This window comes from Mastomys coucha, unplaced genomic scaffold (genome assembly GCF_008632895.1).
Source record: "Mastomys coucha isolate ucsf_1 unplaced genomic scaffold, UCSF_Mcou_1 pScaffold5, whole genome shotgun sequence".
NCBI lineage: Eukaryota > Metazoa > Chordata > Mammalia > Rodentia > Muridae > Mastomys > Mastomys coucha.
Window position 1 is genome coordinate 69,405,549 of NW_022196911.1, and position 23,849 is coordinate 69,429,397.

Consider the following 23,849-nt stretch of genomic DNA (forward strand, 5'->3'; position numbering starts at 1 on the left):
TAGGTAGGGGGAGAGTGGGCAGCCTTGTCTAGTCCCTGATTTTAGTGGGATTGCTTCAAGTTTCTCTCTCTATGTTATCTTTTCTATCCCCACACTGATCAAACTTCTGTGATCTTCTTGCAAAACAGTGTCATTTGTGCCATTTTTCTTTTACTGAATTTATGAGCCAGCAACTATTTAAATGTTATTTCTCCCAAACTATAGAAAGAATAGGAAGTAAAATTCAGTTCTTAACATTTCCTTTCATGCTTTTATTATTTTGCTTGCAAAATTTCTTATTCAAATATGAATCCTGAAAGCTACAAGCATGATTGATCTGGCAAGATAGGATATTGGTGCAATAGTGATCAAAAGGTCACGGAAATAAACAATCGTGTTCATGTTGAACTTAAGGCCCAATGTAAGGAGAGAAACTCATGCCTAGTACTTTATTCCTGGCAAAGAACCCATGGCTTGTGGAACCACAAAACCTAGGGCCAGACCCTACTAATATTATTTTACTAAATGTACATAGGACCAAATTGTTTTCTATTTGCCAGTATACTCACAGCTTATTGCAGTTCCTAACCATTATCAGAGATACTGCTCTCCTCCACCCCCACCCTCCCCTGCCCAATGAACAGAAGTTTATACAGATAATTACAACTGTGACTGTGTAGAGAAAAGGTGACTCTAGGGTATTTAGCATTAATATAAGTATTTGTATCATTCTCTCTTTTCTCAATGCTAAAAAATCATCACAGGAGAAGGGGACAGAAAGATTGTAAAAGCCAGAAAATATGTAGGACAGAAGGAAAATATGTCTTTTTGGTATAACAGGACCATTACACCATGAATTCAGAACATTTATAGTTATACAGACAAGATCAAGCCAATCAAAATTTTAGTACAGAAAGATGAGAAGATCATGAGACTCTACCTCTGCTAGGAGCCAGTCTGGCTTGGAATGATTTAAAGCAGAACACAAGGTAGGAAGTAGCTTTAAAGACTGATAGTGTCTGACCTTCTAGCTCTCTAACTCTACTGAATGCTTGCTAATTGCTTCTGTAGAATTAAGAGTCTATTGCTTATTCTGTGGCTGAAAACTGATATCTTCTTTTCACTTTAACTCTCTATGGATTCTTTTTCTTTATAAATCTCTTTGCTTTATTAAATGTTGTATCTTTAGTTTATAACTCCCTGTTATCTGTCTGTGCCTCATTAAGCACTGAAAATTTAACTCTTTCTTACTGCTTTGTGCTTCATTAAGCATTGATAACTATTTATTATTGCTCTGTGTTGAAGATTTAACTCTTACTTGTGCTTAACAAGCACTGATATCTGGTGATTATTAACACAAACTGTTTATCAATTAAAATTCAATAAATGTTTTATTCCTAATTCTACTTTTTTCTGGAGGAGTTCTTCACAGGCCTGGGTAGTTAACTCCTTATGAACCAGAAAGGAAGGAAAGGAAAAAAATCACAATGTTTTATACAGACAAGTATGAATACATCCATAAACTTATACTCTAGCCAGGCCCAACTGTCTGTCACAATCAACTTCACAACTATCCATGCATGTGTACATATGTACATATACCTAAATACACACATACATACACACACGACAAATACATACATATATTTGAATGAATGAATGAATAAATGGATGGATGGATAGGACAGAGTTCCCCAAGCCAAACCATCCAGCCAGGAACTTTATTTCTTTTCTCTGTTCTTTTTTTATACCTTCTTAGACAAAAAGTTCTTTGGAAAATTACCTCAGATCAGTAGCCCAATATCAGCCCATACCCTAAAACCTGTATGCCACCCAGGAATTCCACAGTAACCAAGACACAGGTGAGACTCTCACTCAAATATGCACACCACCTGGGACACCTAGAGAGCCCAGCTGACCAAGGGCCTACCTGCCCTCCCTAGCTGCACCTTCCTTCTGGTCTGCTTCCCCACCCAGGACAGATAAACAGGTCTAATACCTTCCCACACCCTACATCCTCAATGCCTCCCAGGAGGTCTGAAATAACCAGGGACTGAGGAGGCCTACTCTGAACAGAGACATAGGAGGCCCAACCTAATCAGAGACATCACTCTCTGCATCCAAGGAAACTAGCTATAAAACACATCTCTCACAGAGCTATATCTGCCTCCAAGGAAGCCAGCTTCAGTCAGAGACACCCTGGACAGTTAACACCAGAGATAGCCAGGTGGTAAGAGGCAAGTGGTGATCATCAGAAATGGAACCCAAAGTAATGCAGCATCAAAAATGTCAGAGCTCCCACCACAGCAAGTTCTGGACACCCTAACATGCCTGAAAATAAATATAATGACCTAAAATTCCATCTCATGAAGATGATAGAGGGCTTTAAGGAGGATATAAATAAATATCTTAAAGAAATAAAAGAAAACATAGGCAAACAGGTAGGACCCCTTAAAGAAGAAACAAATGAATCCCTTAATGAAATACGGGAAAATGCAATCTAGCAGGTGAAGGAATTGAACAAAATGGTCCAAGAACTAAAAAACTGGAAATAGAAACAATAAAGAAAACACAAATGGAAGCAACCCTGGAGATGAACAACTTAGGAAAGAAATCAGGAGCTACAGATGCAAGATCAGCAACAGAATACAAGAGATGGAAGAGAGAATCTCAAGCACAGAAGATACCATAGAAGATGTAGACCCAACAGTCAAAGAAATTACATAGTGTAAAAAGCTCCTAACCCAAAATATCCAAGAAATTCAGGACACAATGCAAAGACCAAACCTAGGAATAATAAGAAGAGAAGAGGGTAAAGAATCGCAGCTTGAAGGGACAGAAAACATCTTCAACCAAATCATAGACAAAAACTTCCCTAATCTAAAGAAAGAGATGGCCACATATGTACAAGAAACTTACAAAACACCAAATAGTTTGGACCAGAAAAGAAAATCTTCTTGTTACATAATAATCAAAACACTAGCCCTTCTAGTCTGCACCTCTGCTGGGGCAGATCAGCATGTCTGCCTCTCTCACCACCCCACAGTCTACAGGTCTCCCAGGGGATATGCTACGGCCAGGGCAACAACTGATGCCTCTCCCCAAATAAACCCACCAACTGAGACCCCGAGGTAGCCCAGTGAACACAGGACCCCTCCCCTCTGTGTGAACCCTATCTCCCTTTTGGTCTGCACCTCCACCAGGGCAGATATGCATATCTGCATCTCTCACCATGCTATAGTTTGCAGGTCTCTAAGGAGATCTGCTGCAACTAGAGACACAGTGTGCAGGTCTCCCAGGAAATCCAATGCAACCAGGAACACAGGAGGCAGATCCAGACAGAGAACCCAGGCCAGTTAACACCAGAGATAGCCAGATGATGAGAGGTAAACACAAGAACATAAGCAACAGAAGCCAATATATTTAGGCAACATCAGAACCTCATTTTCCCACCTCAACAAGCCCTGGATACCTCACACACCTGAAAAGCATGATGCAATCTTAAAATCCCATCTCATGAAGATAATACTGACATTTAAGGAGGATATAATAACTCAATTAAAGAAATGTAGGCAAACAGTTAGAAGCCCTTAAAGAGGAAACAAATTAATCCCTTAAGGAGAGAGAGGAAATACAAACAGGTAAAGGAATTGAACAAAATGGGACAAGAACTAAAAATGAAAGTAGAAACAATAAAGAAATCACAAATGGTAATCCTGAAAATAGAAAACCTAGAAAAGAGATCAGACGCTACCAATGCAAGCATCACCAACAGAATAAAATAGATACAGGTGTATAAGAGATCATAAAAGATATTGACACAATGGTCAAAGAAAATAAAAAGCATAAAAACTCCTAACCCAAAACATGCAGGTCCTTCAGGACACAATGCAAAGATCAAACCTAAGAATAAAGGGAATAGAAGAGAGCAAAGATTCCCAGATCACAGGACCAGAAAACATCTTCAACAAAATCATAGAAGAAAACTTCCCTAACCTAAAGAGATAGCCATAAATGTACAAGAAGCCTACAGAACACCAAATAGATTTGACTAGAAGAAAAAAATCCTCCTATCACATAGTAATCAAAACACTAAGTGCACAGAACAAAGAAAGTCTATACATATATAAAGAAAGGCAATAAAGAAAGGCAATACATATATATCTCACTAGACTTAGAGAATCAAGCTCATGCCTAATTAGAGCCTTTTCTTCTAGTGAATATGTTCATGCTATAACTACACTACCCATTGCTAGATTGGAAAAATAAACACCAACTCATCTGCAATGGTGATGTGCCTACATGATACACTGCTCCAACAATAGCATAAAACCTGTGGAAGTAACAAAGCTGATTGGATTTAAGTTCCACTCTATGAGATTGACCCCATGTCTGACACTGCTCAGGTGACCAAGAACCTGGAACTACATTGGCCATTGACCTAGGAGAAAATCAAATCTTATTGTTCTGCTAAAGAAATGTAGCACTATAATGACCCTTAATGACATGTTTTATATTCATAGAGCAGTGTCATACTCAGTCACTTTCAGAAAAGCTTCCTCCTGACGTAGATGGAAACAATACAGAGGGCCACAACTTGATGGTGTACACAAGGTAAGAGACCTTGGGATACCCAGTCATATGTGGGATGTTTTCATAAAACCCCTTTCCTCATGGGTCCAGGAAATTTGTGGAAGAGGAAGAGGAAAGTTTATAAGAATCAGTGGAAATGGAAGACTCCAAGAAAGTAATTCCTTCCAGACTCAAGGGGACTGATTTACCTATAAACTCCCAGAGACAGTGGATGCATGCTCAGGATCTACTCAAGTCCAGGATGGTGTCCCAGCATTGAGAAGGGGAAGTGGACATGTTCTCCCATCCTTAACCCAGAAACTACCTCTAATTGACCACTCACAAAGGAGACACTATAAAAGGTTGTGTTTGACATATTTGGATGCTATGAAACATCAGCTTAGGCTCATAATATATCATTTGTTAATAGTTAAACATTACACAGCAGTCAAAACAGAAATTTGGATAAAGTATAATTCTCAGGAAAATTGGGAATCAGTCTAACACTATATTAGTGTTGGGCATATATCCAAAGGATACTTCATTCTACAGCAAGGACACTTGCTCAACTATGTTCATTGTGGCTTTATTCACAGTAGCCAGAAACTAGAAATAACCTAGATGTCCCTAAACTGAAGAATAAATGAAGAAAATGCAGTACATTTATACAATGGAGTATAAGTCAACTTTAAAAAAACTGATGTTGTGAAGTTTTCATGCAAATGGCTGCAACTAGAAAATTTTATCCTCAGTGAGGTATCCCAGTTTCAGAAAGACAAATATGACATGCATTTACTTATGAATAGATACTAACTATTAAATAAAGGAAAATCAAACCATAATCTGCAGACCCAGAGAGGTTATGTAAAGAGGAGTGCTATACAGGGAGAATGGATTTATCTAGATAAGGGAATTAAAATGCTGATTCTGTAGGTAGACTGGAGGCTGTTAGTGCAAATGTATGTGTTGGCATTTTTCTCTTAACCTAGCTAGTTCCCAAGAAATTGATACTAGAATATTTTATTTATTTAGCAGCTTTAACACTTAGCACAACAACTGAGCAGTATTATTCTATTCTAATTTTCCAAGCTAATTTGACTACCTCACTGCCTATATCCCCATGATACTTGCATTTTGGTACTGATCTGCTTCTCTCTGATCTAGGTGTTGTCTCATGGTGTCTCCTGGACTCATGGTGAATCCTCACTTCCTTCCTCCCCCTCTGCCTTCCCTGGCTGGTAGAAAGCATATCCCTATTCATTCCTCTGTTCAGACATTGGCTAATCAGATTCTTTATTAACCAGTCAGGAAATGAGAAGAAATGTTTACACAACATAGACAAGAGATTCTCAGAATAAGGATTGCAACCAGATATAGAAGCACAGAAATCATCATGTGAATAATACAAGGATAACTTTTACACCATGCATAATAACATGCCTACTAGGTGAGTATAGGAGCAGGAGGAATGAGGTGGAGGGAAAGTGATTAAAGGAGAAAGTATAGGAAGAAATGGCTTGAATTGAGGGAGCATTTATAGAGCCATGAGAAAATGTGCAGTAGAAATTTTCTGGAATCTATGTGGGTGACCTTAGTGAGGACTTCTACCACTTGGAGATACAGTGTCTGAAGTGGCAATTTTTTCTAGGCAAGGATCCCAATAATGATATTTCATTACATTGGGATGATTTGTTTGCCTAGTAGTTCCAACAGAGATTCCTAAATAACCCAGGCTGATGCTAGGACAGAGGATAGCTCTCTGATAAATACTGAGAGTGGACCACTCCCCCTATTGCTGAGAACAACATAAGCATATCTCATTGAACATAGAGAGGTCAAACTGGTGTGGGCTTGGAGATTTCACACATATATTCTAATCTCCTTGGCCTAGGAAGGTAATCTGTGTAACTCAGAAAAAGAAACCTGAACACCTACCCAGACACAAAACTCTCACCTACAATCTGTTCTGCTTTCAAGATATGCTGGTGCAATGGTGATGCAGCCATGTGAGAGTAGTCAACTAATGTTTGGTTTAACTTGAGGCCCAGTCCAGAAGAGGAACACCATGCTCTACACCATCTGAGAGTGGGCAAGAACTCGGGATTGGATGTCCCAGAGACCTAAATTAGAACCACCCACAGCAGGCAAAAAATTTAAAATCTGAATGATATTCTGCTATAACCATAAATAAATATCCTGTCCAGTAATCAGAAAGGTTCCACTGGGCAGTGAATTGGAACAGTTATAGAAACCAAAAGCCAGACATTATATAGAAAGGAATCTATTTTGTAGGTCTCATTCAGTGTACCACCTTGGATATCAGGGAACTCAATGTAAGAGGGGGAAGACAGATTGTAAGAATCAGAGGGGAAGGAAGACACCAGGAGAACACTGGCTCATTGAATCAACTAAGCAAGGCTCACTTAGGCTCAGAGACCTAAATGGCAAGCACAAGGCTTTAATAGGTCTGTAACAGGTCCTCTGAGCATATAATAGGACTTTTAGATTGGTGTGTGTGTGTGTGTGTGTGTGTGTGTGTGTGTGTGTGTGTGTGTGTGTACTCCTGACACTGGGAATGGGCATATCTCTGATGCTTTTGCCTGCTCTTCAGACCCCTTTCTTCCTACAGGGTTGCCTTGTCCAGCTCAATATGAGAGGTTTGACCTTGTCTTATTGCATCTTGTTTTCTTCTGTTTGGCCATTATTATTTGGAGGCCTGCTCTTTTCTAAAGAGCAAATGGAAGGGAAGTAGCTTTGGAAAGGAGTATTGCAGGGAACTAAGAGGAATAGAGGGAGAGGAAACTGTGGGTGAGATGTACTGTATTGTGAAAAATCTATTTTCAATACCAAAAGAACTATAAGGGATGGAAATGTGATAAGGTAGTGGAACTTACCTAATGGTTTTCTAAACTTACATGTCCAATACAGAGGATGGCACCACAGAGTCACTAAGCTTCTTTTCCTTACTGAACTACTTTGCAAACTCTCTTTTGCAGATGGGAATATTATGTATTCTATTCCTGTATATCATACAGGGATACAGCTTATACAATTACTTTCAATATATTTACTAGATAAATTTAAATAAATATCCCAATGTTGTCATTATAATATGATTTTCTTCTTGCAAAAGACTCTTATCAGGGCATCTTTAATATCTCAGTTCCTCAGGCTGTAGATGAAAGGATTTAGCATGGGAGTCATCACTGTGTACATCACAGCCATGGAAGTCTCTTTTATTGCAGAGTTATTAGCTGATGAACACAAATACAGACCAATACTTGTCTCATAGAATAGTGAAACCACATACAGGTGGGAGCCACAAGTGGAGAAGGCCTTGTGTATACCCCGAGTAAATGAAACCTTTAGGATGGAAGAGACAATTTGTACATAGGACACAACAATGAATAAGAATGGGATGATAATAACAAGTACTCCCAGGATAAATATCATTAGTTCATTAATATAAATGTCAGAGCAGGCCAACTTGAGCAGGGCAGATATGTCACAGAAAAAATGGGGGATCATGTTGTCCTCACAGAATGACAGTCTGACCAAGAGTAAAGTATATAGCATTGAGTATAACACAGTAAGTACCCAGAACAGTACCACCACATGCAGACAGAGCTTGGGGCTCATGATGCTCATGTATTGAATGGGGAAGCAGATGGCCACATAGCGGTCATAGGCCATGGCCACAAGAAGAAAGTTCTCCATGTCTGCTAAAACAATAAAAAAGTACATTTGTGTCAGACAACCCACATAGGAGATGGATATATCCTGGCTCTGCATGTTCTACAGCAACTTGGGCATTGTCACAGAAGAAAAGCAGAGGTCAGAGAAGGACAGGTTGCTGAGAAACAAGTACATGGATGTGTGGAGATGGGAGTCCAGTATTATGAGAATGATGATGATAAGGTTTCCCAGCATGGTAGCGAGGTACATGACCAATAACAGGGCATAGAACAGATGCTGGTGCTCTGGAGGAATGGGCAGGCCCAGGAAGAGGAGCTAGGTGATGACAGTTTGGTTGTTCATTACCATTTTTCCTCTCCAGTATCCTAAACAGAAAATGTAGGTGTCCCTTAAAATTCTTTCCTAGACAGTTCTATGCCATATCTACTAAGAGGCAAATGGAGTGATGCTTTTCTTTGCTACTTCCTTGTCATCCTACATAAATAGTTTATTCATATGTAACTTGTTTTATGTTATTTTGTGAATTTGTGTTCTTGAATACTTTGTATAAACTTTGATCATCATCTAAAATATAAATTTCAAGAAAAACATATTCCAATGCATTAGATTACCATTTCAAACTCAAACACACATGTCCCTGTAACATACAGATTTATGCTCCTGTTAACTAATCATCTTTGTTCAATTACATATATGACAGGCATCAGAAGCTCAAAAACCCCAAATCAAATTCATTCCTGCCCTTATTGTGCCCCACAGCATTCATGTTCTTAGACCTTTCCAGTCACCCATAACACAGTAAAAAAAATTTCAGATTTTGTCAAAAATCTTTGGGTTTAATCAACTCATTTTTTTTCTTACTATGAACTTCTATTATATATTATATAGAGGCTCCCTCAATTCTCCTGTTATTCTTCTCTGTGATATTATATCAATATATGATGACCATATCTTGTTATTACTGGAATACAGAGAAGCAGACTCAGTTCATATTCTCATGTCTCCTGAGCCTTCTCTTCTCCTTCAATGTGCTTCATTTACATTGTGCTATTCTAACATAAGAGTTCCATCATATATTTTTTGTAATTTATTTTTTAGATGACCACAATTTCTCTGAGTATAAGGGCAAAGCTCCTAAGAAAATGTTTCCTTTCCTCATGTGTGCGAATGGTACACCCCTATATGGTCTCATGGTGACACTTGCATTTCACTCTCTATCAATGTTGAGGTTAGAACTCTTCACCTGTCACATTTTAGAGTTGCTCCTCCTTTGCTTATAACATTCTCCCATTTGCTTCCCCCTTCATCTGGCCATTCTCAACTCATATCAGTTGTATTGCCTCTCATAATCAATTAGATTTATTGTCTGTCTATACTGAGACATTCAGTCATCTACCCTAGCATTCTATATCTATCCCATGTAATTAATACTTTCATAACTGATTCAAGCTATCTAGCCATCAATTGCATATTGCTTTGCAATAAAGGTCACAGATGTGCTCATTGTGTTTAGTTGTTTAAAATCATTCTTAATCTCCAACTAAGCACAGCACCTCTCATGATGCATGTTTTTTTCCAGTGAATATTTGTTATCTACTGCCCAAACTGAGATACAGATTTATCTTTAAAAGTAGAAAACTCACCATTTAAATAGAAAGACTTGAACAATTAGCACTACCTCTTAAACTCTATACTGACTGTCAGATATCTACTATTGTATTTCTACAATGTTATGGTTAATCATCTTTATTACTCCACAGTAATACTGATGACTTCAAATCATATCCATATGGTTTAATTTTCAAAATGTCATTGATCTTGGTCCCGTAGACAGATAGGATGAAATTTTTTATGAATTATAAAAGATAAGATGTAACAAGTTACTTTGGAATCTTCACTTAAATTACTCCTCAGGTGATGTGGTACTACTTGTGATGGTAAATTTATGCATCAAGTTAGTGAAGCCCTGATACTGATTTTGGATCATACTATTTGTTATGCAGATAATCTCTAAATGTCATTAATATCTGGACACTTTTAGTAAGTAACTAACACTCTACCACAGAGTGAGATTCATGCATTCAGATGAAGGAATTAGGAGGAAAGGATACTTCAGTGTAGAAAAATGTTGCATCTTCTGCCTTAGATAAAAGTTTGTAACATCTACTATTCTCAGTGACTCCAATATTGTAGAGAGTTCTCCAGATGTTCCCTTTGTCAGTCTCTAACACTATGCAGTCTATATTACGGTCAAATGCATGTGCACACCCCCCAACAGGTGTTACTGTGTGATTCTGGACAACATTGGCTAATGACTGTATGACATGTCTCAATGAAAAAACACGGGAAACATCAAGAGATTTAAGCAACTTTTTCTGAAAAGTTATAACCTAGTCTTACTGCTTGTACCTTCACAGACTTACAATGTTTAATGCAGTTGGAATCAGAGTTGGCTCACTTAGACATTATACATTACATATTAACATTACATAGGGAAAGTCATTTAGAAAAAAACGTACATCATTTATAATGATGCTCCCCTGATGTATACAAGACTGATCTCAAACATACAATACTCCTACATCTGTATCCTGAGTACTGGTATGACAGGCATGTGAAACCATGCCCATTTTTTTACTCCTCCTATAGATGAACAGTACCTTTGTTTTATGGAGGCATATGTGGAAAGATCATAAACCAGAGAAATTACCATCAACAGTTACCAGTGACAGGTCAACAAACTTCCTATCTTCTCTATGTTAAGACTGTTGTCCTCAAATTAAACAGCACATAAAAATCACAGGGGATATATTTCTAACATTTGGTGTACCTTCATATCACCTTGGATTCTATAGAATCACTGTGTTTGATTGAGTAGCTCTCATTCTACATTTACATGAGCATCTAGATGACATTACTGTTACTCTTGATGGACTGCCCTTAGGAGCAATCGCATGCAATATGAGTAAAACAGATATTTGTGAACTTGTGCAGATAAAATAGATCATCTTCTCAGAAAATACATTCTGCAAAGGTTTTAAGGTCTTACAGGCTGAAGTATAGCAAACAAGCCTTCAGCACTGAAACACTGAAGTGCATTTTACATGGCTGCTCTTTTGTTGAATTGTATGATACTGAGAGTAAAATTACATAATGAGTAAATGGAACAAATCCATCAATATGAAAAGGGTTAAATAATAACCATGAAACAAATAATAGGAAAGTATAGGAAAGTCTTGGAAGACAGAGAAAAGAAGAAAGTCATTATACCTAAAACACTGTGCTACAAAACACAAATATTTCAACTGACAGCAAGACACCAGCTTATTTTGGTGAATGTACCCAGTAAGCTGAGTCATAGTTTCTGGATCAAAATCCTACTCACCTTCATTTCCCTTGCAGACATAAGAACTAGCTTGGTACTCATCACCTAACTGCACTGTTTCTATTCACATACCTTTGTTACCATCCCTGGCCTTTATGGGCCTGCATCCCAGAAGAGTCTAGATCCTATATAACTCATTAAAGGCAGAGTAATTACCCAGAACCTTTCTAGGATCAATTTACCTCAGGGATCACTAATGGAGACCAATTATAATCACCAGTTACCATTTCCTACACTTATGAGAAAGTAGAATTTAAAGAACAAGAACAAACAAAACTAATAATAAATATCTGTAGCAACAAAGCCAAAAAAATCATGGAAAGGTGTATACTCAGTCCCTGTTCAGAAAATCAACTGTGCTTCTGTTGACTGGAGCTCATTTTCTTAGGAGAAAAAGTGAGGAAGAGGACTAGAAAACTATTGGACTGTGAAAGGCAGTCTGTGTTCTTAGTAGAGCAAGGCTTACCCTGGAGACCCAGAAGAAAATTCTACAAGGGACAGAACAGTAAAGCTACACCCCCCCAGACATAGACGTCTGACACTATGAGCTCTCCAACTCTACTATCCTGTGGCTAGAGAATGCCCCAAGCTCCCAGTATTCTGGCTGGACTCTACCCCCAGTCAACTGACCACAGCAAGGTATGCCCCGCCCCAGGAATAGAAAGGTAGCACAGCCCATTACAAAAGGAGCTGTTTGCCCTCTTCCTGTCTGTTAACCATTTACTCTCAACTTCTTGTCTTTACTTTCACCTCTTGCTTCCTCTCTCCCCTTCCCTTCCCCCTCTCTCCACGTGGCCATGGCCAGCCTCTATTTTTCTATCCTCTCTCTCTCTCTCTCTCTCTCTCTCTCTCTCTCTCTCTCTCTCTCTCTCTCTCTCTCTCTCTCTCAAAACTTAAAACTATGGACTGCCTCCTTTCATCTAGACTTGCCATGCTAGAACAATGGATTAATCCTTCTCCTAAAGAGCTGCTTCTAATCTCCTGCAGGAAAGTCTTCCAGCTCCAGCCATGAGACCCAACCAAGGGCTCTCACCCCACACCTGGGTGGGAACCACCAGGTGCCCCCTTGTCTCCCTACCCCGCTTTTCCCTTTGCCCCTGAGGCTGACTGAGCTGCCCCACAGCCCCCACCTCGTTCTTAGCTCTTCCATGATATCCAGTGGTGTCTGGGATGTCCAAGACTGAGAGCTCATGGGGCTGTTCCTTCTCCACCCCCTGCAGATTGGGATAGTGGCTTTCCACAGCCAGACACCCACCTGGCAGAGTGGAAAGTTCGAGGGCAGCCTCCCGCATCTGCCTGGTCAGAGTACTGGAGCTCTGGCAGGATGTGAGTTACCATCCACCCCCTTTATTTCCCTGCCACCCAGTGGAGCACCTGACGGTAAACTACCCCATATTATCAGGCATTATTCTGAATATTAAGGGCTTAAAGTACTTCACACAACAATAATTTACAAAAGAAGCTATAAGTAATTTTTACACATTTAGTTATAAGCCCAGCCTTTGACTGTGAACCAGGTCTTTCTGTGTAAGCTAATATGTGAAAAGTGCAGGAATATGGCAAGCCGAGATGACATGTTTAAGGCTTCCTCACGGCAGTAGAAAATCAGTCCATGTATCCTGTTCACTCATTTGCACTTCTTACAGCTCTATGAAAATATTCCTTGTATCTACTACCACCATTAATCCAACTCCTCTCCATATATGTGAAAGTATTTTATAATTCCATTTTTGTATAAGCTCACCATGAATCAAGAGGCCATATATGCCATTCATAATTCTTTTCTTCAAGAAAATTTCCTGATCATGACAGTCATCAATTGTATGAAATTCTACACATAAAAATGAAATAAAAACTTTCAACCTAAGGAAACCTTTATCCTTACTGGTTGAGCCTTTTATTAGGTACTTAAAGTTGATTAACTTTTGGTTTTGAGTGTGGAAATACTAAGTAGAATCTATGGATATATCCAGGATGTTAGACACAAGGCTGCCTGTCCTGGTTGTCTAAAACAACTACATTTTGTTTACTAATCACTTGGTTTCAGTTACTCCAAAAAGAACGATTCATCTTCTCTTTGTGTTTTGATTGACATGAGAAGCAAAAGTGGTTGGATGGTGGACTAAAGTTCTAATTCAATCATTCCTAAGAACCCACAAATATTTATATTAGCTGCAACTGTTGGTCAATACTTTGGTCAATAGTGAATAAAAACTCCTTGACAATATTTGATGAGCGTTGTTTTCTTGATGACGGCCTTTCTTTCTTCACAGAATTTAATTTCAAGGTAGTTTTCATTTAGATTGCCCTCGTTGTGAAGAAAGTTGAATACCTTAAAAAGTATAGATTAGCTATTTGCATGTGTTCTTTGGAGAGATCTTCTTATAGTTCATTTTGCCCATTTTTATTAGGTTTATTGTTTTCATGTTCATCATATTTTTGAGTTCTTTGTATATTGTGGTTGTACATCATCTCTCAGAGTTATATTTGAATGCCTTCCAAAGATTCCCTCATACTTCACAGGCTGTTTATTCACTCAGATCACAGTCTCTGTTGTGGTAAAATATTTTTATTTTAGAAGATCCTGTTTGCTAATTGTCGTCATTACTTACTAAGCAATGGGAATTTGTTTCAGAGGTCTTTGCCTGTTTTCATCTCTTGAACTATTTTTATTTTCACCTCCCTCTATTGGAACAGTTTCAGAATTTTATGATTATTGCTCAAGTCTCAGAACCATTAGTAATTGATATGGGTGCAAATTGAGACACGGGAGCTAGTTTTATTCTTCAAAAGAAAATATTCAGTTTCTTAGCACCATTTGTTACAGGGTTTTTTCTCTTTAGAAGACATTTTTGCAGTGTTTGTCAAATATATTGCAGTATCTTTAGAAGTTTCTATCTGGATCTTTGTCCTGTTCCATGATGCTGTTGTTATTATAAATCTGAAATATCACAAGATATTAGGTGAGGTAATGTCTTCAAGTGCATTTTCATCATTTTGAAGGATTTTCTGATTTATTTGGATATCCCAGATCTTTGATGCCTCCATATGAATATTAATCATTTGTATTTTAGTGAAGGGTGTCAGCAGATTTTGCAGGAATTGCATTGAATCTGTCTATATATTGCTTTCAGTGAGATATCCATCTTCACATTATTAATTATTTCAACCCCTAAGCATGGGAGGTCTTTTCTATATATGTCTTTTGCAATTTCTCTTTTCAGTCTTCTAACGTTTTGTGATAAAGATATTTGACTTTACTCTTTTTGTTTCTGTTTTCACTTGACATTTTAGAGAATTTTATGCATGAGTAATGTATTTACATAATTTCTATCTCTAATTATAGATCTAACTCTAATCCCTGACATGTTTCCCTATTCACTTTCAAATTTCTAATCAATTCTTCTTTATTATTGTTGAATAATACACACACTCACACACACACACACACACAAACACACTATAATGGGTCTATTTAGTGTTGATAGTATGTAGATATGTTTTGAGTTGATCATAATCTATCAGGGAATTAGATCCTGGAAAAAAACTGATTTTTCTTCTCACAACAGCTAATTATTGTTGTTTTCCTAAATTAATGTAATTAATAGTATATTTTAAATTCATTGAGAGGTTGATATTTCAGAGGTGCTGCTTCCCTGTAATATTAGAAAATACTATCTGGCAACAAGGTACTGGTTCTCTGGTGATTAATTTTTTCCTCTTTCCAAGATGGATCCATAATCTTAGATGTAGTGGTTACTTTTTGGATGCAACAACTAGGACTGGGCATGCCACAGTCACATGTTCTTTGAATTTTGATTCCATTTGGATGCCTGTAATATTGTCATATATTGCCAAAAGAAAAAGAAACTTTGATGAGGATGAGAGCTCAACTTATCTCTGGATATAAGGATAAGTATTTTGGATACAATTAGACTCTGAATAAAAATGAGTGCTTTTATTAATGTTGCTTTAGCATGTTCTACTAGTCTATTATTGCCTAATCTCTTCTAATTGCTTCTGATATACAAAAGATATTGACATTTCTCTTTTTTTGCCTGATTGCTTATTCTATGTAACTGTAGGTAACATCTCACCAATTCTATAGTTTTATTCTGTGGGGTTTCTTGAATGATTATTTTATACCCTACCTTTATAATTCTATAGAAGCCCCAAGATAAACTCATACTCTTTTATGTTATATTACCTTTTAAATATTAGATGCAGCTGTCTCTCTAACCTACAGAATTCAATGCCTCATTCTATCTTTCTTGTTCCCACCCAGCCCACTGTCATCTAACTCTCAATGCATCCCAAGAGAAATTCACTCCTCTCTTTTGCAACACCTTTCTCCCACTTCTCTTGTTTCTCATAATAAAAGGAATTCAAGACCCAGTATATGAGATCTGTTGCATCTTTCTTACTGTGGGCTCTTTATAGCACAACATATAGATTCTGATTTTCATCCCTTTCATATTCAGGCATTTAAAACCACCCAAACATAATCTGAGAAATGGATGTCAATATTTCTTGTCTGAATTCCATCCCATGTCCCACATCTGAACATTGTTTTCTTCAACATGGTTTACTGATATGGTAATACAGTTCTGTCTTTCCTGATTTATTCTTCATATGACCAGCTTCTTCTTAAAGACAAAATTCCTATCATGTGCACAAACAATACTTGCTTACCCAAATTGTACCAACTCTACAGATCAATATGGTCTCACATGGTGCCTGCATTCTTTTCTTTAACATTTCAGTACTTTCAGTTAAAGTTTGTACCTCCATCATTTCTGATTCAATAGTTTTCTTCCTTATTACATTCCCTCCTCTGTGCTGTGTCTTTTACCACTTATGATTCCACAATATAATATTCTTTATGCTAAGGCAACCCTTTGTGTGTCCTTATACACACAATAAGAGCTGCAATCATGTACCCACAGCATTGGGTACTCACATCCCAGGTACCAACATCGCTGATCTCTGGCTCAGAGCTATGTTGCCAGACAGTAAAATTCATGCAGAAAACACCATTCTTGCCCTCATTTTTTATCAAGGCCATCCCTATCTGGACACGACCCAGAGTCCATCAAGAATTCCTGGCTGTGCCTAAGACAGACTCTTTGTCACACTTAAGGAAGAAATTTGCATTAAATAAAAAATCACTCCTCATTATTCTCAGAGTGTAAAAATGATTAAATTTGGCATTTAGCATGAAAATTTAATGAACTGTGATCAGCTTTACAGTTGCAGTTGTGATTTTGTGATAAGTATTAGGGTGGGGAAATGCTATTCTGTTTTCAAAAATATTAATGACTCAAAATTTATTTTTCAATTCGAATGATCTATGGATGTAGGAAAATAATTATTGATTTTTCATAATTTATCAGAAACATAAACACATGAGAAGCAATAGTTATTTTTAATTCTTTACTTAAGTTCATTCCCAGAATCCATACCTGATGTGATAATTATTGTAAGAACCCATATAGGTCATGATAGAAGTTTTGTCAAAATAGAATTCTGGATATTTCTATCATGGTATTTTATAATGTTATTAACTCTTGAATTAGTAACTAACATTAGATCACAGTAAAGTAATTATAACTCATCATAATGTGATGAGACCTGTGAAAGCAGTTGCAGAAGAAACACAAAATATATAGTAACTTGAGCAACCATATCCAGACTTCCTTGGAGTAGAGAATATATCCTCTATTCTTCCCAAGGACTTCAATCCATACATATTGGATTTTTCAATTTCCAATTGTCTGAGCTGTATCTTTAATTGTCTGAGCTGTATCCTTGTCAAGTTCTGTTTTCTTCTAGACAATTGTCTAATGAACCTAGTGTATTTCAAAGATGGTAAACAAGTCAAGGAAAAGCATAAATATATCTGGGATGGGACAGGACATTTACCTCAGTGATAAATTAGATATCTTATAACTCAAGGGGCCTGAGTTTCACCTCTAACTGAAAAAAATAAGAAAATGAAAGGCACACAGAGAGGTGGGAAGTCTACTAACACGATCTGAGTGACTCCAGCTGCTGGTGCTTTCATTTTGCAGCTGCACTAACAGTTTAATTCTTACATGCTTTGTTTGGTTCCAAAGGGAAGAGTAACATATGTTCAATTGTACAACTTATCTCTGAGAGTTATAATTACTCGGTATATGAGTTTGAGTGGAACTCATTGTAGTTCCAGTGGCAGGCACAAAAGCTGTTGTGCAACAAAAGGCAGCAAAATGTGGACAGGCCTTTCCTTCCTATCACAGTCTATGTATGCCACAGTAAAATGTGGGACAGGAGCTGTACAAAATGGAAGTTCCTTTCAAAATGGCAGCACCACAACATCTCAGCTTGCTTCTGTTACAGGAGCTGTCATTGTAGTAAAAAAAAAAATATTAATTAATCCTGGCATTGGGATTCTTCCTGCCTTGGCCAGCAAATGTTTGATTTAACTTGAAGCCATCTCAACAAGGGGGATCCTAGAAACCAGAGACAGAATAAGGAGAGATCTAGAATAGAACTAAACTTGACTAAAAATGTCAGTTAAATGACTCCTATGATATTCTACTATACTCTTAGTTTGGTGTCTTGTCAAGGTATTATCAGAAACAATTCTTCTGGCAGCTGATGGGAGCAAATGTAGAGATCCATAGCCAAACATTATGCAGAAAATGTGTTTAATTTTGAGATCTTCACTGAGGCCATCTTCTCAGTGATGAATGAACCCCATATGGGAGAAAGAGGGAAGACTGTATGTGTCAGAGGGATGAAGGATACCTGGAGAATGGGGTCCCACCAAATCAACTAAACAATGGCTCAGGGAGATCCCAAAGTCTGAATAGACAAGCATGGTGCCTGCAGGGCACTGTATCAGATCTTCTGCCTATACATTAAGGCTGTAAGATTAGCATTTTGTGGGACTCAGAACAGTAAGAAAAGTTTTATCTCTGACTCTTTAGACTGCTCTATAGAGTCTTTTTCTCCTATTGTGTTGTTCTGGACATCTTTGATATGAGAGCTTTCACCTTGTCCTAGTGTATCTTGTTCTGTGGAGTTTAGCTGTCCTCTTTTGGAGGCCTGCATTTTTCAACAAAGGAGAAGGCAAGGTCATAAATTTGGGAGAGAGGGGCAGTAGGAGGAGCTAAAATTGGAAGGAGGAGAAACTTTGGCTGGTATGTATTCTATGAAAGAAGAATCTGTTTTCTATAATAATAATAAAGTGATTATACCTACTTCATTGGGGACACTGTACTCAGTCCAATGGACAGCTGTGAGTCTCTAGTTCTGTATTAGTTGGGTACTGTCAGAGCCTCTCCAAGGACAGCTATGTCAGGCTCCTCTCATCCAGCACTTGCTGATATCCACAATAGTGTCTTGATTTGATGATTGAATATGGGAAGGATTCCCAGTTGGAGCAGTCTCTGGATTGTCCTTTCTTCAGTCTCTGCTCCATAGTTTGTCTCTGCAACTCCTTCCATGGGTATTTTGTTCCCCCCTTTAAGAAGGAATGAAGTATCCACACTTTGGTCTTCCTTCTTCTTGAGTTTCTTGTGGTTTGTGGATTTTACTTTGTGTATTCCCCTTACCATGAACAACAATATGAACTAACTAGTACCCTCAGAGCTCCCAGGAAGTAAAACTCCAACCAAAGAGTATACATGGGAGGACTCATGGCTCCAGCAGTATATGTATAACAGAGGATGGCCAAGTCAGTCATCAATGGGAGGAGAGGACCTGGACCTTGGCCCTCTGGAGGTTCTATGCCCGAGTGTAGGGGAATGCCAGGGCCAGGAAGTGGGAGAGGGTGGGGTGGTGAGCAGGGGGAGGGGAGAGGGAACGGGATTGTTTTAGGTTTTGGGTTTTTTTATTTTATTTTATTTTATTTTATTATTTTATTTCATTTTTCTTTTTTCTTTTGGAGGGGAACCTGGGAAAGGAGGTATTGTAAATAAAGAAAACATCTAATAAAAAATAAAGTGATTATAAGGAATGAAATATGGAAAAAGTACTGATTCTGACTAATGAATTTCTAAAATCTCACATACAAGCAAGAGGATGACATGACTCAATCACCATGGTCCCCAGCCCTAACATAACTACTTCAGAAAGCCACCTTTTGCAAATGGGGATATTATGTAGAATGTTCATGTATGTTGGTCCTCTAGTAGGGATACATTAGGTAATATTAATGTTAATATTTTAATAAGGTGAATTTAAGTAAAAATCTCTGTGTTGTCATTATAAGGAGATTTTCTTCTTGCAAAGGACTCTACTGAGGGCATCTTTCATATCTCTGTTCCTCAGGCTGTAGATGAAGGGATTCAGCATGGGAGTCACCACTGTGTACATCAAGGCCATGGCAATCTTCTTCACATTAGAGCTATTTACTGGTGGACATAAGTAGAGACCAATAATTGTCCCGTAGAACAGTGAGGCCACAGACAAGTGGGAGCCACAAGTGGAGAACACCTTGTGTATACCCCGAGTAGATGAAACCTTTAGGGTGGAAGAGATGATTTGTACATAGGACACAACAATGAGTAAGAATGGGATGGCAATGACAAGCCCTCCCAAGATAAATATCATTAGTTCATTAATATGAATGTCAGAGCAGGCCAACTTGAGCAAGGCAGATATGTCACAGAAAAAATGGGGGATCACATTGTCCTCACAGAATGACAATCTAGCCAAGAGTAGGGTGTGTAACATGGAATATAGCATGGTAATCATCCAGGACAGCAGCACCAGCCACACACAGAGCTTGGGATTCATGATGCTGGTGTAATGCAAAGGGAAGCAGATGGCCACATACCGGTCATAGGCCATGACAAGAAGAAGAAAGCTCTCCATATCACCAAAAAACATTAAAAAGTACATTTGTGTCAGACAACCCACATAGGTGATTGATATATCCTGGCTTTGCATGTTCTGCAGCAATTTGGGCATTGTGACAGAGGAAAAGCAGAGATCAGTGAAGGACAAGTTGCTGAGAAACAAGTACATGGGTGTGTGGAGATGGAAGTCCAGTATAATGAGGATGATGATGATAAGGTTCCCCAGGACAGTGGTGAGGTACATGGCCAGGAACAGGGCATAGAACAGATGCTGGTGATCTGGGGGAATGTGCAGACCCAGAAGTAGGAACTGGGAGATGGCTGTTTGGTTGTTCATTACTATTCTTCTTCTCTGGTATCCCAATGAGAAAATATCATTGTCCCTTAAAATTCAAAATAAATCAAATGTATATCTAGGTTATATATTCTATATCAACTAATCTGATAATCATTATAATAATTATAATCTCAGACTCCAAGTAGCTGTAATCATTACAATTATCATTTATTTTTCTCAACTTATCTTTAACTGGTTTCTGTCCCCCATCATTTTGTACACAGTTCGCTGATATTTCTCCCAAGAAACAAAATGGACTAATGGTTTTCGATCCTACTACTGCCCATCCAGGGTAACTAGTTTGTTCATTTTTAATTTATTCTGTTATTTTATGTATTGATGTTCTTGAAGAATTTGTATGACCTTTGTCATCATAGTTTTGTATAAACTTCAAGGCAAACTCTCATACTCCAAAGCATTAGATTACCATTTCAAACTCAGTCACCCATGTTCCTATAACATACAGATTTCTGCTCCACTGTTAACTAATTATGTTCCATCCATTGCATGGACAACAATCATCAGAAGCTCAAAATCTCCAAGTGAAATCCATGTCTTCACTTTACCAAAGCATTTCTGTCTCTTACCTCTCCACTCTGCCACACTATAATAAAAGAAATTCAGTTTTGAATTAAAGCTGTGCGAAGTTAGATCCATTCATTATTTCCTTACACTGAATTTCTGTCATGCATTATTCAGTCTCTCCTCCAATCATCTCTGATTTCATCCATTCCCTTCTGTGAGATTATATTGAAATATGAGGACTGTGTCTTGTCTTACTGGAATACAGAAACAGACTCAGCTCATGTCTAAGTTTTCATGTCTCCTGTCCCATCTCATCTCCTTTAATATGCTTCATTTACATTTGGTATTCTAAAAGAGGAATTCCTACACATCTTTTTGGATTCAGTTTTCAGATCACTGTTGCTCTGAGGGTAAGATAAAGCTCCTAACAGGGACACAAATAATGTTTCATTATCTCACAGGTAACAGTGGTACCTCATTACACATTCTCACATGCTCTTCTCTCATCATTAGTACTTGGGTAAATCTCTTTCCCTTCAATATTTTAGAGTTGCACTTCCTCCTACCTATCACTTCCTCTTCTGTGTCTCTCCTTCATCTGGCCACTCTCATATGACAGATATATTGCTTGTTACATACTCAACTAAATTTAACCTGTCTCTCTATACTAAAAGAGACATTCAGTCATCATCCTAAACATATGGGCATAATTATTCATCAACCATCTAGTCTATCTTATCATCAATTGTAAACTATATGCTGGAAAGGTCACAATACATTCATTCTGTTTGCTTATTTACAATCATATTGTATCTTCAACTAGAGTCTGCACCAGTTATGATGTAGGGTATCCTAGTCACATATACACTTCCTACCTCCTGCCACACACAGTGATTATAATGAATCAATTACATGTCTCAAAGCTGATAATTCAGGAGAAATATCAAGAGATCTTAGCAACTGTCTTAGAAAAGCTACAACTAAGTCTGACTGCTTGAACCTTCATAGACTTACAAAGTTTAATTAAGCTGAATTCAGAGTTTGTACACTTACAATTGTGTGTTAGAAACTGGCACAAAGGAGGTAATATCATACAAAAATATCATGTACCATTTAAAAATATAGTCTCCTTATGTATCTAAAACTTCCACTGGAATTACAGGCATGTATCACCATGCCCTGTTTCTGCTTCTCCTGTAAATTAATAAAAACTATGTGTTATTTGTGCATTTCTGAATACATCAGATTCCAGCGAAACAACTGTTACCACATATGGACCCAAGAACTTCATGCCTTCTTTACCTGGTAAGCCCACAGTTCTCAAATGAAACAGAACATAAAAATCACAAAGGACATGACTCTAAAATTTGGTACAATTGAAAATTATTGTGGATTCTGTAGATTCAAAGAGTTTGATGGAGTAGTTGTCATCGTACATTTGCATAAATACCTAGATGATATCAATGTCACTCTGAGGCACAATCACATACAATAATGCCAGTAACATGAAAATTTTGGGACTTGTACAAACAGAGTGAATCAGCATCTTGTGGCATACATTGTACAGATTTTGTGAAAACCCCACAGGTGAAAGTATAGTAAACTACAACAATGAACTACATCTCCTAGACATGCCCTTATGTTGAAATGGTAGGGAATTGAGAGAAAAATGGAGATAATAAGTAATTGTAATAGACACATCAATATGAAAATGGTTACATGATGATCATGAAACAAATAATTTCACAGTATGGTGAAGTCTTGGATTCACAGAAAAGAATGGTATCATACCTGGAAAACTGACCCACATCACACTGGAGATTCATATGAATTCACAGCAAGACACATGCTTATTTTCTTGAATGTACACAGTTCTGCTGAGGCTGAGTAAAAATTTCTGTTCACGATCCTGATCACTTTTGTTTTATTGGCATGAGCAGAATCTTGCAGCTTCTGTACTCATCACCGATCTTCATCATCCCTACTCATATCCTCCTGCTACTATCCCCAGCCCTTATGGGTCCTGTATCCCAGAGGAGTCAAGATCCTCTATAACTCATTAATGATATAGTAATTACCTAGGACCTTTTTAGAACCAATTTGCTTCAGGACTCTCTAGTGGAGACCAATTATAGTCACCAGTCACTCCTTCCTACACTTAGGAGAGAACAAAATTTAAATGAGAACAGCCAATAAAACAAAGAAATTAGCAGCAAAATGAAAGCCAAATACATGGAAATGTGCATACTCATTGCGCTTTCAGGTATTGAATAGAGTTTTTCCTTCACAAGAGCACAATCTTTTAGGTGGAAAGTGAAGAATTGTGATTACAAAACCATTCCATATTTCAGGCATTATTCTGATTGTTAATGACTTAAAGTGTCTCACACAGAAAAAATTATACAAATAATTACAAATTATTACAATTTTTATACTTTTGGTTGTGAGCCTATCCTTTGTTGAGCCATCTCTCTATTCAACAGTAGTATCTAAGCAAATGAGACCATAC

The 23,849-nt window shown here is 37.8% G+C and overlaps 1 protein-coding gene and 1 pseudogene across 1 annotated transcript; both read right to left on the bottom strand.

Annotated features, from left to right (window-relative positions):
- Positions 1-7,656: 7,656 nt before the first annotated feature.
- Positions 7,657-8,595, bottom strand: LOC116077645 (annotated as a pseudogene).
- Positions 8,596-19,882: 11,287 nt separating this feature from the next.
- LOC116077082 (olfactory receptor 1468-like) lies at positions 19,883-20,815 on the bottom strand. The gene has a single exon (XM_031351381.1). It carries the CDS (start codon positions 20,813-20,815, stop codon positions 19,883-19,885), a length of 933 nt encoding a protein of 310 aa, XP_031207241.1.
- Positions 20,816-23,849: the final 3,034 nt, after the last annotated feature.